Consider the following 15067-nt stretch of genomic DNA (forward strand, 5'->3'; position numbering starts at 1 on the left):
GAATCCTATGGAATCCATCATAATAGTTCTTGAACTCCTTGCCTCCTATCACCCGCCCCAATATTCACGTAGGTTCTTTTCTATTTTCCCTAAGCTTCAGCCGACTTGAGAAATAAAGGGACAGAGTACAAAAGAGAGAAATTTTAAAGCTGGGCGTCCAGGGGAGACATCACATGTCAGTAGGTTCCATGATGCCCCCCAAGCCGCAAAAACCAGCAAGTTTTTATTAGGGATTTTCAAAAGGGGAGGGAGTGTGTGAATAGGTGTGGGTCACAGACATCCAGTACTTTACAAGGTAACAGAATATCGCAAGGCAAGTGGAGGCAGGGTGAGATCACAGGACCGCAGGACTGGGGTGAAATTAAAATTGCTAATGAAGTTTCGGGCACCATTGTCATTGACAACGTCTTATCAGGAGACAGGGTTTTGAGAGCAACCGGTCTGACCAAAAATTTATTAGACAGGAATTTCCTCTTCCTAATAAGCCTGGGAGCACTATGGGAGACTGGGGTCTATTTCACCCCTACAGCCTTGACCATAAGAGACGGGCACACCTAGGGTGGCCGTTTATAGGCCTATACCCACAGGCGCATATTCTCTTTCCCAGGGATGTTCCTTGCTGAGAAAAAGAATTCAGTGATACTTCTCCCATTTGCTTTTGAAAGAAGAGAAATATGGCTCTGTTCTGCCCAGCTCACCAGTGGTCAGAGTTTAGGGTTATCTCTCTTATTCCCTGAACAATTGCTGTTATCCTGTTCTTTTTTCAAGGTGCCCAGATTTCATATTGCTCAAACACACATGCTCTACAATTTGTGCAGTTAATGCAATTATCACATGGTCTTGAGGCAACATACATCTTCCTCAGCTGACAGGATTAAGAGATTAAAGTAAAGACAGGCATAGGAAATCACAAGGGTATTGATTGGGGAAGTGATAAGTGTCCATGAAATCTTCACAATTTATGTTTAGAGATTGCAGTAAAGACAGGCATAAGAAATTATAAAAGTATTAATTTGGGGAACTAATAAATGTCCATGAAATCTTCACAATCCATGTTCTTCTGCCATGGCTTCAGCTGGTCCCTCCGTTTGGGGTCCCTGACTTCCCGCAACAGTTGTCACAGTTCTGACAATGGTGCAGGCCTTCATTACCTCTCCTCTCAGTTTTGTGACTTCTCAAACTAGGCTAGATAGGCTAATTTATTCATGCACTATGTTAGACATTGGCAAATACCAATAAGGCAGGCTTACTTCAGGTTCCCCATTTATAGGGACCTCTTCTTAGTGGGGAAGGCTAATTAAAGGATTAAATAAATTAGGGAACATTTGGTACAATGGGCTATTTTGCAACCATTAAAGACAATGAGATTATTCTATATGTCAGTTGCCGAGACATATTAAGAAAAAATGCGGCCGGGCGTGGTGGCTCATGCCTGTAATCCCAGCACTTTGGGAGGCTGAGGCGGGTGGTTCACGAGGTCAGGAGATTGAGACCATCCTGGCTAACACGGTGAAACCCCGTCTCTACTAAAAATACAAAAAAATTAGCCGGGCGTGGTGGTGGGCGCCTGTAGTCCCAGCTACTTAGGAGGCTGAGGCAGGAGAATGGCGTGAACCCGGGAGGCGGAGCTTGCAGTAAGCCAAGATCATGCCACTGCACTCCAGCCTGGGTGACAGAGTGAGACTCTGTCTCAAAAAAAAAAAAAAAAAAAAATGCATGTTGCAGAATAGTGTATTGAGGTCCTATGAACACATAGTTTGTCTATATAGAGAAAGTCCTGGAAAGCTATATACAAAAACATGCATATTAAATTAATACCTTTAAAAGACAACTTCACTCTAGAAAAAACAAAAGACAACTTCAAACTTCTATAAATTTTGTAATAATACTAGTTGATCACTCAGAGTATTTACCTCACCTTATGAAGAGATGCTTTCAGAGTTGTGTTTAATTTTGTCACTTCTAGATGAAAATAAAAGTGACCATTTGAAGAACATCTGTAAAATTACAACTAAAGACAACCATATTGTAGTTCACCACTGATAGCACTGTCTCTGGAAAGACAATGTGGACTTTATTTTCTGATTTTTCTTTTTTTAGTGTTGTAAGTTTTAAAAGAATACGTATTTTAATCTGAAAAGGGATTATCAAATTAAATGTGATGAGAGATATGAATAAATAAATATAATGAAGAAAGGAATATAACACGAAGTGGTCGGGCACAGTGGCTCGCGCCTGTAATCCCAGCACTTTGGTAGGGCAAGGCAGGCAGATTGCTTGAGTTCAGGAGTTCAAGACCAGCCTGGGCAAAAATCACAAAACCCTGTCTCTACCAAAAATACAAAATATTAGCCGGACATGGTGGAGCACACCTGTGGTCTCAGATACTTGGGGGACTGAAGTGAGAGGATCGCCTGACCCCAAGAGGTCAAGGCTGCAGTGAGCTGAGATCATGCCACTGCACTCCAGCCTGGGCAACAGAGTGAGGCTCTTGTCTTAAAAGAAAGAAAAGGTGGAAATATAGCACAAAGTAACTAACTCAGGCTAAGTTACGAAAATCTTAGAAAATGCTTTCCTTTGAGTGCAGCAACAGACATTCCAATCAGAGCAAATAGCAGATTCGATGGTACCCATTTCTTAAAGGGTACAGCGTGTCTGGGAACAGCAGATTGGGTGCTGGAGAGTAGCTTCAAGGGGAAACCAGATTTGACACTGATGTTAGATATGGAAGATAGTGAAAAGGACTGGAGATAGTCAAGTGTTTCTGGGCAACTGGGTAGCTTATGGTAGCTTTAAAAGAAACAGGGCTAATCAAAACCACAGTGAGATGCTACTTCAGAGCCATTAGTGCAGTTATAATAAAAATAAGTCAGTGAAGGGTTTCAACTTTTGGTAATATGGACCTGCTCTACTCAGTGGAGAGCCTCTGGAGGTTGTTGATTTTTAAATAAAATACTTTTTTTAAAATTTGGAGTAATTTTAGATTTGCAGAAAAGTTACAAAGATAGTACAGAGAGTTCTCATATAAGCCCTCAACCAGTTTGTCTCCCTTAATGTTATCTTACGTTATCATGGTATATTTGTCAAAACTAAGAAACCAACATTGGTAAATTATTATTACCTGAATGCCAGTCTTCATTCAGATTTCACTGGTTTTTCCATTAGTGTGCTTTTTCTTTTCCAGGAGCCAGTAGAGGATCCCACCTAACATTTAGTTGTCATGGTCTCTGTAATCTCCTCACTCTGAGTTTCTCTTCTCGGTCTTTCCTTGTTTTTCATGAACTTGACAGTTTTGAGGGGTACTGATCAGAAAGTTTGTCGAATATTCCTCAATTTGGGTTTGTCTGACATTTTCTCATTATTAGACTGGAGGTAAGGGTTTTAGAAAAAATATCACACAGGTATTTTTATCACATTATTTTAGAGGACACATCACTGCTGATGTTAACCTTGATCACTTCATTTAAGATGTTTGCTAGGTTTTTCCACTGTAAGCTTCCCAGAAAGCTTTTCCTTTCCATACTTCTCAGGCTTTTAAGCTTTACATTATATTACAAGCGGTGTTTAATGCGATTTTTTTGGCTGGGTGATGGGAAGAGGGTGGAAAAAAGAAGGTCAGTTACATAGCTAAGGTTGTCGTAATAATTCAAGTGACAGAGGACAAGAACTTGGACTTCTAGTGGCTATAGTAGAGAGTAAAATGGATTGGAGATATTCAAGTGTTTCTGGGCAACTGGGTGGCTTACGGTAGCTTTAAGAGAAAAAGGGTAAGTCAAAACCACAGTGAGATACCACTTTATATCCATTAGGAAAGTTATAATAAAAAGTCAGATAATAAGAAGTGATGATGAGGATGCAGAAAAATTAGAATCCATATACACTGCTGATGGGAATGCAAAATGGTGTGGCCACTTTGGAAAACAGTCAGGCAGTTACTCAAAAAATTGAACATTTTACTATTTGATGCAGCAATTCCACTTTTAGGTACATACTTGAGAAATAGAAACACAGGTACACATAAAAATGTATACACGCATCTTCATAACGGCATTACTCATTATAACCAAATGGCAGAAACTACCCAAATGTCCATCAATTGATGAATGAACAAAATGTGGTATATCTTATTCAGCCATAAAAAGGGTGGAAACACTAACATGCTATGTTACAACACAGATGAACTTTGAAAATGCTATGCTAAGTGAAAGAAGCCAGTCACAAAAGACCACATATTATGATTCCATTTGTATGACATGTCCAGAATGGAGACAAATCTAGAGACAGAAAGTAGATTAATAGTTGCTTAGCACTGGGGGAGTGGGTGGATGGTGGAGGGATCAGGCTATGATAGGGCAAATGGTATGAGGTTTCCTTTTGGGGTGATGAAAATGTTTTCAAATTGATTATGGTGATGGTTATACAACCCTGAATACACTAAAAGCCAGAGAATTGTACACCTGAATTTCGTAAATTGTATGATATGTAAATTACATCTCAGTGAAATTATTACCAAAAAAATCTGTAACACATGGCAGGGGAACCATACTTGTTCAAACTACACTCATTCAAATCAAAGTGCTGGTGGGACACCCAGGTGGGGCAGCTGAAAACTTAGGTTGGGGCTAGAGATATGGCACCACAAATCATTAGCATAAAGGAGTCACCCAGTAGAAAGCAAGATAATTCATTTAGTCCAATTTACTAAATATAGTAGCTGAAGGGAAGGTTTCAAGCAGGGCAACTTCAACATTTAATAGCACTGAATTTTCAGGGGTTAACACAGAATTGAGGACTGACTCTGATATGGTTTGGCTCTGTCTCCCCACTCAAGTCTCATCTCGAACTGTAATCTCCATGTGTTGAGGACAGAGGTGATTGAATCATGGGGGTGGTTTCCCCCATGCTGTTCTCATGCTAACAAGTGAGTTCTCAAGAGATCTGATGGTTTTATAAGGCAGTTTTCCCTGCTCTTGCTTGCTCTCTCTCTCCTACTGCCTTGTGAAGGTGTCTGCTTCCCCTTCTGCCATGATTATAAGCTTCCTGAGACCTACCCAGCCACGTGGTACTGTAAGTCAGTTAAACCTCGCTTGTTTATAAATTACCCATTCTTGGATAGTATAATATCTTTATAGCAGTGTGAAAATGGACTCATACAGTTAACTGGTACCAGAAGTGGGGTACTGCTATAAAGATATAGAAAATATGGAAGTGACTTTGGAACTGGGTAATGGGCAGAGTTTGAAATAGTTGGAGGGCTCAGAAGAAGAAAGGAAGATGTGGAAATGTTTAGAACTTCCTAGAGACTTGTTGAATGGTTTTGACCAAAATGCTGATAGTGATATGGACAATGAAGTCCAGGCGGAGGTGGTCTCAGACGGAGATGAGAAACTTATTGGAAACTGGAGCAAAGGTCAGTCTTACTATGCTTTAGCAAAGAGACTGGCAGCATTTTGCCCCTGCTTTAGAAATCTGTGGAACTTTGAACTTGAGAGAGATAATCTGAAATTGGAACTTATGTTTAAAAGGGAAGCAGAGCATAAGGTTTGGAAAATTTGCAGTGTGACTAAGAGATGGAAAAGAAAACCCATTTTCTGGGATGAAATTCTAGCAAGCTGCAGAAATTTGCATAAGTAATGAGGAGCCAAATGTTAATTGCCAAGACAATGTGGAAAATGTCTCCAGGGCATGGCAGAAATCTTGGTGGCAACCCCTCCTATCACAGGCCTGGAGACCTAAGAGGAAAAAAATGGTTTCCTGTGCAGGGCCAGGTGCCCGCTGCTATGTGCAGCCTCAGAACTTGGTGCCCTGCATCCCAGACTTTCCAGCCCCAGACACAGCTAAAAGGGGCCAAGGTATAGCTTGGGCTGTTGCTTCCAAGGGTGCAAGCCCAAAGCCTTGGCAGCTTCCACATGGTGTTGGGCCTGCAGGTGCACAGAATTCAAGAGTTGAGGTTTGGGAACCGCCACCTAGATTTCACAGGATGTATGGACATACCTGGATGTCCATGCAGAAGTCTGCTGCAGGGGCAGAGCCCTCATGGAGAACCTCTGCTAGAGTATTGCATTAGGGAAATGTGGGATTGGAGCCCCCACAAACAGTATCCACTGGGGCACGCCTAGTGGAGCTGTGAGATGAGGGCTACCATCCTCCAGACCCCAGAATGGTAGCTCCACTGATAGCTTGCACCTTGTGCCTGGAAAAGCCAAGGACACTCAGTGTCAGCCTGTGAAGGAGCTGCCCAAGGCCATGGGAGCCCACCCCTTGCATCAGCATGCCCACGATGTGAGACATGAAGTCAAAGGAGATTATTTTGGAGCTTTAATAGTTAACGACTGCCCTGCTGGATTTTGGACTTGCATGGTGCTACGGGGTTTTGGTCAATTTGTCCCATTTGGAATGGGAGCATTTATCTGATGCCTGTACCACCATTGTATTTAGAAAGTAACTAACTTGCTTTTGATTGTATAGGCTCATAGGTGGAAGGGATTGCACTTGCCTTATCTCAGATAAGACTTTGGACTGTGGACTTTTGAGTTAATGCTGAAATGAGTTAAGGCATGGGGGGCTGTTGGGAGGGAAGGCATGATTGGTTTTGAAATGTGAAAAGACATGAAATTTGAGAGAGGCCAGGGGCAGAATGCTATGGCTTGCTCTGTATCCCCAACCAAATCTCATCTTGAATTGTAATACCCGTTATCCCCATTTGTCAAGGGAGAGAGAACAGGTGGAGGTAACTAACTATATCATAGAGCGGTTCTCCCATGCTGTTCTCATGATAGTGAGTGAGTTCACAATGAGATCTGCTGGGTTTTTTTGTTTGTTTGTTTTGAGATGGATTCTTGCTCTGTCAGTAAGCGGGATCTCAGCTTACTGTAACCTCTGTCTCCTGGGTTCAAGCGATTTTCCTTCCTCAGCCTCCTGAGTAGCTGCACGCACCACCATGCCCAGCTTTTTGTATTTTTTTGTAGAGATGGGGTTTTGCCATGTTGGGCAGGCTGGTCTTGAACGTCTGACCACAAATGATCCACCCACCTCGGCCTCCCAAAGTGCTAGGATTATAGGAGTGAGCCACTGTGCTCAGCTGATCTGATGGTTTTATAAGGCAGTTTTCCCTGCTCTTGCTCTCTCTCTCTCTCCTGCTGCCTTGTGAAGGTGCCTGCTTCCCCTTCCACCATGACTGTAAGTTTCCTGAGGCCTCCCCAGCCATGTGGAATTGTGAGTCAATTAAGCCTCCTTTGTTTATAAATTACCCATTCTCGGGGATCATCTTTATAGTAGTGTGAAAATGGATTAATGCAGACTCCTCTGGCATTCAAGACAACACTGTTATTGAGACTGACTGATGTCTCTCCTCATTTTCAACTAGTCTCTGAATGAGAATACGTTCTGAGAAATGAACCATTAGACAAATTCATTATCGTGTGAACCTCACAGAACATACTTACACAAACTTAGATGATATATCCTATTGCTCCTGGGCTACAAACCTGTACAGCATGTTGTTGTACTGAAGACTTTGTGCAGTTTTAACAGAATGGTCAGTATTTGTATATCTAAACGTAGAAAAGATACAGTAAAAATATGGTATAGCCCAGGCACAGTGGCTCATGCCTGTAATCCTAGCATTTTGGGAGGCTGAGGTGGGCACATTACTTGAGGTCAGGGATTTGATACCAGCCTGGCCAACATGACGAAACCCCATCTCTACTAAAAATTCAAAAATTAGCCAGGCTCAATGGTGGTCGACTGTAATCCCTGCTACTCAGGAGGCTGAGGCAAGAGAATCTCTTAAACCTGGGAGGCAGAGGTTGCAATGAGCCAAGATCATGCCACTGTACTCCAGTCTGGGTGACAGAGCAAGGCTCCATCTCAAAAAAAAAAAAAAAAATTACAGTATAGAAGATTAAAAAATGAGTTCAAGACCAGACCGGGTAACATAGTGAGACCCCATCTCTACCAAAAAATACAAAAATTCACTGGATGTAGTGGTGTGTACCTGTAGTCCTAGCTTCTCAGGAGGCTGAGGTGGGAGACGCACTCCTGTCTGAGCAACAGAGCAAGACCCTGTCTTTAAAAGAAAAAAAAAAGATACACCTGTATAGGGCACTTACCATAACTTGTGCTTGCAGACTGAAAGTTGCTTCCAGGTGTCAGAGAGTGAGTGGTGAGTAATGTGAGGGCCTAGGACATTATTGAACCCTACTGTAGACTTTACATACTTAGGCCACACTAAATTTATAAAAATATATTTTTCTTTCTTCAATAATAAATTAACCCTTGCTTATTGTAGCTTTTTAAATTTATGCACCTTTAAATTTGTTTTAACTTTTCTTTTTTGGATGGGGTCTTGCTGTGTTGCGCAGGCTGAAGTACAGCAGCATGATTGTTGCTCACTGCAGTTTCGAACTCCTGGGCTTGAGCTATCCTGCCACTTTAGCCTCCCAAGTAGCTGGGGCTATAGGCATGCACCACCACACATAGAACACAGAAAAGGTACAGTAGGCCAGGTGTGGTGGCTCATGCCTGTAATCCCAGCACTTTGGGAGGCCAAGACAGGCAGATCACGAGGTCAAGAGATTGAGACCATCCTGGCCAACCAACATGGTGAAACCCTGTCTCTACTAAAAATACAAAAATTAGCTGGGCATAGTGACACGCCTGTAGTCCCAGCTACTCGGGAGGCTGAGGCAGGAGAGTTGTTTGAACCTCGGAGGCAGAGGTTGCAGTTAGCTGAGATCATGCCACTGCACTCCAGCCCAGGTGACAGAGCGAGCCTCCATCTCAAAAAAATAAGTAAAAAAATAAAAAAGGTACAGTAAATTTTTTTAAAACATTTCACTCTTTTTGAATAACACTTAGCTTAAAACACGCTGTACAGCTGAACAAAAATATTTTTCTTTGTATTCTTATGAACTTTTTTCTATTTTCAAAATTAAATTTTCTTTTTACATTTTAATTTTTTTGTTAAAAACTAAAACACAAGCACACACACTAGCCTAGGCCTATACAGGATCATCAATATCACTGTCTTCTACCTCCATATCTTGTCCCAGTGGAAGTTCAAGGGCCATAACATGCAGGGAACTGTCATCTCCTATAACAAGGTCTTCTTTGGGAAGACGTCCTGAAGGACTCTCCTGAGGCTGTTTACAGTTACCTTTTTTCCTGTAAGTGGGGGTACAGTTTAAAATAATGATAAATAGTAAACACATAGCCAGTAACATGCTATTTTATTATCAAGTATCATGTACCATACATAATTCTATGTGTCATACTTTTATATGCAGCCTGCTGTGCGGCTTGTTTACACCATCATCACCACAAACATGTGAGTAATGCATTGTGCTAAGATGTTACGATGCCTTTGTCTTTAGACAGGAATTTTTCAGTTCCATTATGATCTTATGGGACCACCATCATATATGCAGTCTGTCATTGACCAAGGTCATTATACAGCGTATAACTGTACAGTTGTCTTCATTTCATGTAACAGAATGCTTTACCGTAAATGGCTATGGCAATGCCCCTCAAGTAATGAGCAGAGTATTTTTGGAATGACAGAAGTTGAAATTTAAGATTACACTAATTAAAACTAAGTATTTTGGGTATAATTTACAATAATCTATATGGATTTAGAATTATTTCCTTATTCAAGGGAATGGGTCAAGCCATAAAACTTAACTGGCCACGTAGGTCATCGGTTATTCTACACTACCTTATTCCAAATCTGCCACATCTTCCCTGCTCACCCCCAACATGGTGCTAGAGAGAGATTCCATACTAAAGATTAGACAGGTGAAAAGAATAAAAAGAAAGTCAAATGATTCCACCAACTCTTTCAATGATCATATATTCCTTGTTTGGAATTTAGTAAATGCTATTTTAAAACCCAGGAAGGCTGGGCATGGTTGTTACACACCTGTAATCCCAACACTTTGGGAGGCTAAGGCGGTAGCATTGCTTGAGGCTAGGTGTTTGAGTCCAGCCTGGGAAACACAGTGAGACCCCATCTCTACACGGAAATTTAGGAAAATCTAGCTGGGCGTGGTAGTGCCCACCTGTAGTCTGAGCTACTTGGGAGGCTGAGCCCAGAAGTTGAAGGCTGCAGTGAGCTATGATTGCACAACCGTATTCCAGCCTGGGCAATAGAGTGAGATCCTGTCTCTACAAAAACAAAACCAAACCAAGCCAGAAAAAGAGATACCTCACAGATTACAGAAGATGTAAGATTCTGTTTGCCTTTTTTTGAGACAGAGCTTCACTCTTTTTGCCGAGGCTGGAGTGCAATGGTGCAATCTTGGCTCACTGCAACCTCCGCCTCCCAGGTTCAAGTGATTCTCCTGTCTCAGCCTCCTGAGTAGCTGATATTACAGGCGCATGTCACCACGCCCGGCTAATTTTTGTATTTTTAGTAGAGACGGGGTTTCATCATATTGGTGAGGCTCGTCTCAAACTCCTGACCTTAGATGATCCACCCGCCTCGGCCTCACAAGGTGCTGGGATTACAGGAGTAAGCCAGCGCGCCCAGTCTCTGTTTGCCTTTTTAATGTCATCTACTTCATTTTGTAAGTAGGGTATCAAGGAAATAATTATCAAGGTATAGTTTGGGAAAAGGTGAGCAAATCCTTAACAGAGCTGGCCCAAGGTTTTATTTGGTAGGTCTAAATCTTGACCTTATGGCTATGAAATTTCAAGTTTGTGCTTGAATACATGATTAAAAGAATGAAAATGAAATGACCAATAGTATGTACCATTTTAGTTTTTATTAATAAAATAGAAACCTAGACTTGGACAACTGCTTTATTCTTGCATCTAATCTGACCATATATTGGAGTAGCAATTCTTTATAAAAGGACTTAGGTGAGAACTATCAATATATCAGTTCCATCAAAAACTCTAGGTTGGAATATCTTAAAAACAACAAATTAAATATGAGAAAGCACAGAAATCTCTCCCTCAAACAAGAAGGGCTTCCTTTAATAGACTTTAATATAGCTCATTTACAATCGTATGAAAATCCATCAAGATCAATCATGTTGCACAATCCCTAAAGGATAAAACTGAGGGAACTCATGGATAATTTTCACAGCTTCATTGTAAAGTCCAAGATCTGAAAGAAACATTTAAGCAAACATTTAATCTACAATGGAAAGTTGTAACATCAATTATTATCTAAGATATTTTTACCTATTTCCTTTTTCTCACCCTTTTGGAAGTGAGTTTTCTAAAAATGGAGATATGGATTATGGATTCTTGTATTTAACTGTGGCGCCAAAAAAAAAAAAGACATGGGAGTACCATCCATTTTGATGTTCATTATACAGGCAGTTTCTGCCTGGTAGTGTTTTGGGTGTTATGCATTATTCAGTTCCTTCAATTCAGATATTACAACAAAAACAGAATACTATTTTCGTTATATTTAAAAAAATTATCTTTCAACAAACATTAATTAATCTTTACTGAGTTTCTTACATATATAAGCACTACTTAAAAGCAGGCCAAAACAAAATGTACCCCCATTTTCCTTTACGATCACAAAATTCTATAGAAATTGAAAATGTGGCAGTACTAAAACTCTAGACCAATATATATCAAACTAAAAATAAAACTGTTTTCCTGTATGTTATGTAATTGTATGTAATACATACAATTTTGTATGTAATACAAAATGTATGTAATAACATACAGTTATATAAAACTGTATGTTATGTAATTACATAAAACCAGTCAATACTAGAATGCTTTATTTACCAAAAGGATGGTTATCTTCTTTAAACTGGACATAAGATGTACACAAGATGGTGGCCTTGGCGGTTACTCTTCCAACCACTTCCACAATTCCAGAGATTTCTTCATCAAGCTAAGACACAGAACAAGACATCGATTTGGTGATATCACATTTTCAGTTGACAATTATTTTGGAAAACTGTTATACAGGTTACTAATCTATCACTTCAAGTAACAAAGTAATTTTAAGAATTACCAGTGTAAAAGTTAAAATGTAACTTGTTAACAAATGTTTGAGTACTTAACTGTCAGCATGTTAAAATTCCTGCTACCTTTAGTAGTAGCTTCAAGTCCAAAGCTACAATTCAAGTTAAAGACAAAATCACTATTGAAAACGTCCAGCATTTCTATAAGCAGTAATTTCCTATGAGAGGAATCTTCTATAATCTGTATTTCACAATGTGTTCTGTATACATTAACCAAACAGCATATGGATTTGTCTTCACAAAATACCAAAAAAAGTTTTAAGTATGTTAAACATAAAATGCCAACATAAATAAGTAAAAACTGGAAATATATGAACAAAAATAGAAAATAAAATAAAATTGAAAACTCTTGAGGGGCTGGTCGAGGCAGGAGGATTGCTTGAGACCAAGAGTTCAAGACCAGCCTGAGGAACATAGGGAGATGCCATCTCTACAAAAAACAAAACAAAACAAAACAAAAATTAGCCAGGCATGGTTAAGCATGCCTGTAGTCCCAGCTACTGGGGAGGCTGACATGGGAGCAACTTGATCTTGGGAGGCTAAGGCTGCAGTGCGCCACGATGGTGCCACTGCATTCCACCCGGGGCAACAGAGTGAGACCCTGTCTCAAAACAAAAAAACAAAAACGAAACAAAAAACCTCTTGAGGAAGAAAAAAAGCAACGTAAATTTTTCTTATGTGATTTTATGGTCTTTCATAAGGAATGAGAATTGTTATCCAACATTTATGGGATATGTTAAAAAATCATGACGCCCAAAAAATCATTGGTTAAAAATGTAAAAGGAAATATAACGAGAGTATAGTAAAAGAATTAAATTTTACAGCCAGGGATGTTTTACCAGCTCATCCTTTTTAAATCCATTGCAAAAATTAGAAACATCAGCAACAAACCAAATCAAGATGAAGAATTAACTATAATATATAAGAGACTTATTAATACTTAAACATACGGGTTCCATCAACTCGATGGTTCCATTTTTTCCTTCTCCATCTGAAAGAATAAACATTTTTCCGGTGGGATGAATCTAAAAACGAAACATATAATTAAAATCTCACTAAAACAACAACAAAGTTTGACAAAAGATGAGTACATTGATCCTTAGTTGAGCACAAATCAACTGTTTCTTGAACAGTTTATTCATTCAGTTTATTCAACTTATTGGTTCAAATTATAATCTTGTTATCAAATCTGTTCATGGAACACACAGTTAATTCTGAATTTCAGATAAACAAGGATTTTTTTTGTAGTGTTAAGTAGGTTCTGTATTTGCTAAATATGGCAACCCTATTCTGATAACAAATTAAAGGAAGCCCACCCTAAAAGTGAAATCTGCTGGCACTCATGATTTAGACAGTACATATCCCACGGAGGGTATGTTTTAAAAAACAGGCATGATGAAGTAAAAGGAGAACTGGTTGCTAGAATATCTGGGTCCTACTCCTGGGAAGCAGCTGTAAAGAGCGCTGTCAGATCGCGTTTGAATGCCAGCTTTGCCATTTGCCGAGTTTCTGAGCATTTTAGTCAACCACCTACCACTCCTACTCAGTTTCCCTACTTGGGAAGTCAGAGCAACACTCATTTAAGGAAGAGGATGTGTGGATGAAATGAGCTACTAAATAAGTCTTTATATAATAGTTTTCTTTTCCTCAGCTTTTCAGGTCACTGATTTCAAGACTTTGGGCCTGTTTCTCGCCTGTAGAATGAGAGAACTTCACTTTAATACTGGGGTTAAATAACTCGTTACTACGGGACCCAAAGCGGACAACCAAGGCATGTTTTACAGAGAAGCGATTACAACGAGGAAACGAGGTTTGCAAAAATAAGTAATTTCAGAAGAGAAGGAAACCAGCAGATTAGTTTTGTCTGCGTCCGTCACGTCTGAGTAAACTAAGAAATCTGAAGGTAGATGTGGGAGTGGTGTTTATAATTTCCCTTACGTAAGCACGGCTAGAACGGAGGCGACGGGCACTGGAATTCAGAACTCAGCATTTGAAAACACTGTTTCCGTGCCATAAAAGAGCGCCAAAATGGGGCTACAACGGCTAAAGAATTTCCAAAAAGTTCCTTGTGCAAAATAAAAGAGTCGGGAGCGCAGTGATCGGAGGCTTTCCGTCCTTTTTCATCCCCCGTTATCCAGGCGGGGTCCCTCCCTCCAGCTACGGACTTGGGAGCCCATGACTGCGAACCCGCACACCTTTTCCAGCCTCCCTACGAAGCAGACAGGCTTGTCGATGAACTGAGCTAGCATGCCGGCGTTGATGCGCGACCTGGGCAAGTCCATCATGTCCACCATGATTATGGTCCAAGACTGCGGCTGGCGGGAAACCCACGGACGACTGAAACTGTGCGCCCCGCGGGTGTCTATGGGGCAGATTCCTCGGCACCAATCAGCGAAGACTAGCGCTCCAGCTTCGCCAATTAAATGCGCGGAAACCTAAATCGCAAGGGGTGGAGAAGGGGCTGGATGAGTCCGGAAGTGGAGATTGGCTGCTTAGTGACGCGCGGCGTCCCGGAAGTTGACAGATACAGCGCGAGAGGCAGTGGAGGCGGGACTTGGATAGGGGCGGAACCTGAGACTACCTTTCTGCGATCACAGGATTCCCGGCGGTGACTTGACCCCGGAAGTGGGGTGTGAAGCTCCGGTGCTGGTGCGGCGGGGGACTGCGGCGCCAGCCTCAGGTACCTCGTCTCGCGGGAGGCGCCGCAACCTTACTGTTTCCCCATTCTTCCCGCAAACAGAGTCAAAAGAGCTAGGCGGGAGTCGGCACTAGCTGCTGCCGCGGTGCTGTGGGTGCTGCGTACCAGCTGTTCACTGTTGTCCCGCCTTCCCTCTTCCCAGTTCTGCGTGGGAGGCGCGGGAGTTTTGCTGAATGATACGTGGTGTGGCGTCGGGGTTGTGATACCCGCCCCCTTGGAGATGGGGAGCGGGGTCATCAGTGATCTTGATCACTTTCTTCAGGCTTTTGCCACTTGTTGGCTGAGTGTCGATTTACTCCCTTAGCTGCGTCACTCTACTTTCTCCACTTTCTCCACCTGTAAGAAGAGAGATTGATCCGATTACTTCTAAGACGTT

The 15067-nt window shown here is 41.3% G+C and overlaps 2 protein-coding genes across 4 annotated transcripts in view; one reads left to right on the forward strand and one right to left on the reverse strand.

Annotated features, from left to right (window-relative positions):
- Positions 1-10948: 10948 nt before the first annotated feature.
- Positions 10949-14714, reverse strand: RPA3 (replication protein A3). Of its 2 annotated transcripts, XM_063605632.1 has the most exons (5): positions 14575-14714; positions 14189-14428; positions 12944-13018; positions 11752-11860; positions 10949-11110 (listed from the first exon to the last, which is right to left on the reverse strand). In XM_063605632.1, the coding sequence occupies exons 2-5, from the start codon at positions 14285-14287 to the stop codon at positions 11028-11030; spliced, it is 366 nt and encodes a 121-aa protein (XP_063461702.1). In that variant the 5' UTR covers positions 14288-14428; positions 14575-14714; the 3' UTR covers positions 10949-11027. The 2 variants fall into 2 exon arrangements, with proteins under 2 accessions (XP_063461702.1, XP_034819586.1); XM_034963695.3 differs by lacking the exon at positions 14575-14714 and having other exon boundaries at positions 14189-14546.
- The window catches only part of UMAD1 (UBAP1-MVB12-associated (UMA) domain containing 1), a 238865-nt gene continuing 238335 nt past the window's right edge, over positions 14538-15067 (forward strand). Inside the window, exon 1 of one of the 2 annotated variants that reach the window (XM_008978683.4) lies at positions 14538-14673. The gene's annotated coding sequence lies outside the window, so the exon portion shown is untranslated. The remainder of the gene's footprint in view (positions 14674-15067) is intronic. The other variant, XM_034963692.2, reaches the window with a different exon arrangement.

This window comes from Pan paniscus, chromosome 6 (assembly GCF_029289425.2).
Source record: "Pan paniscus chromosome 6, NHGRI_mPanPan1-v2.0_pri, whole genome shotgun sequence".
In the NCBI taxonomy this organism is placed as follows: Eukaryota; Metazoa; Chordata; class Mammalia; order Primates; family Hominidae; genus Pan; species Pan paniscus.

Excerpts from the sequence above, each read along its gene's own strand:
- RPA3 (XM_063605632.1), bottom strand. The coding sequence starts at position 14,287 with ATGGTGGACATGATGGACTTGCCCAGGTCGCGCATCAACGCCGGCATG. Across the intron at positions 13,019-14,188 it reads TCGTAGGGAGGCTGGAAAAG|ATTCATCCCACCGGAAAAAT; the intron begins GTGTGCGGGTTC and ends TTTCGTTTTTAG. Across the intron at positions 11,111-11,751 it reads AGAAGATAACCATCCTTTTG|ATCTTGGACTTTACAATGAA; the intron begins GTAAATAAAGCA and ends TGTTTCTTTCAG.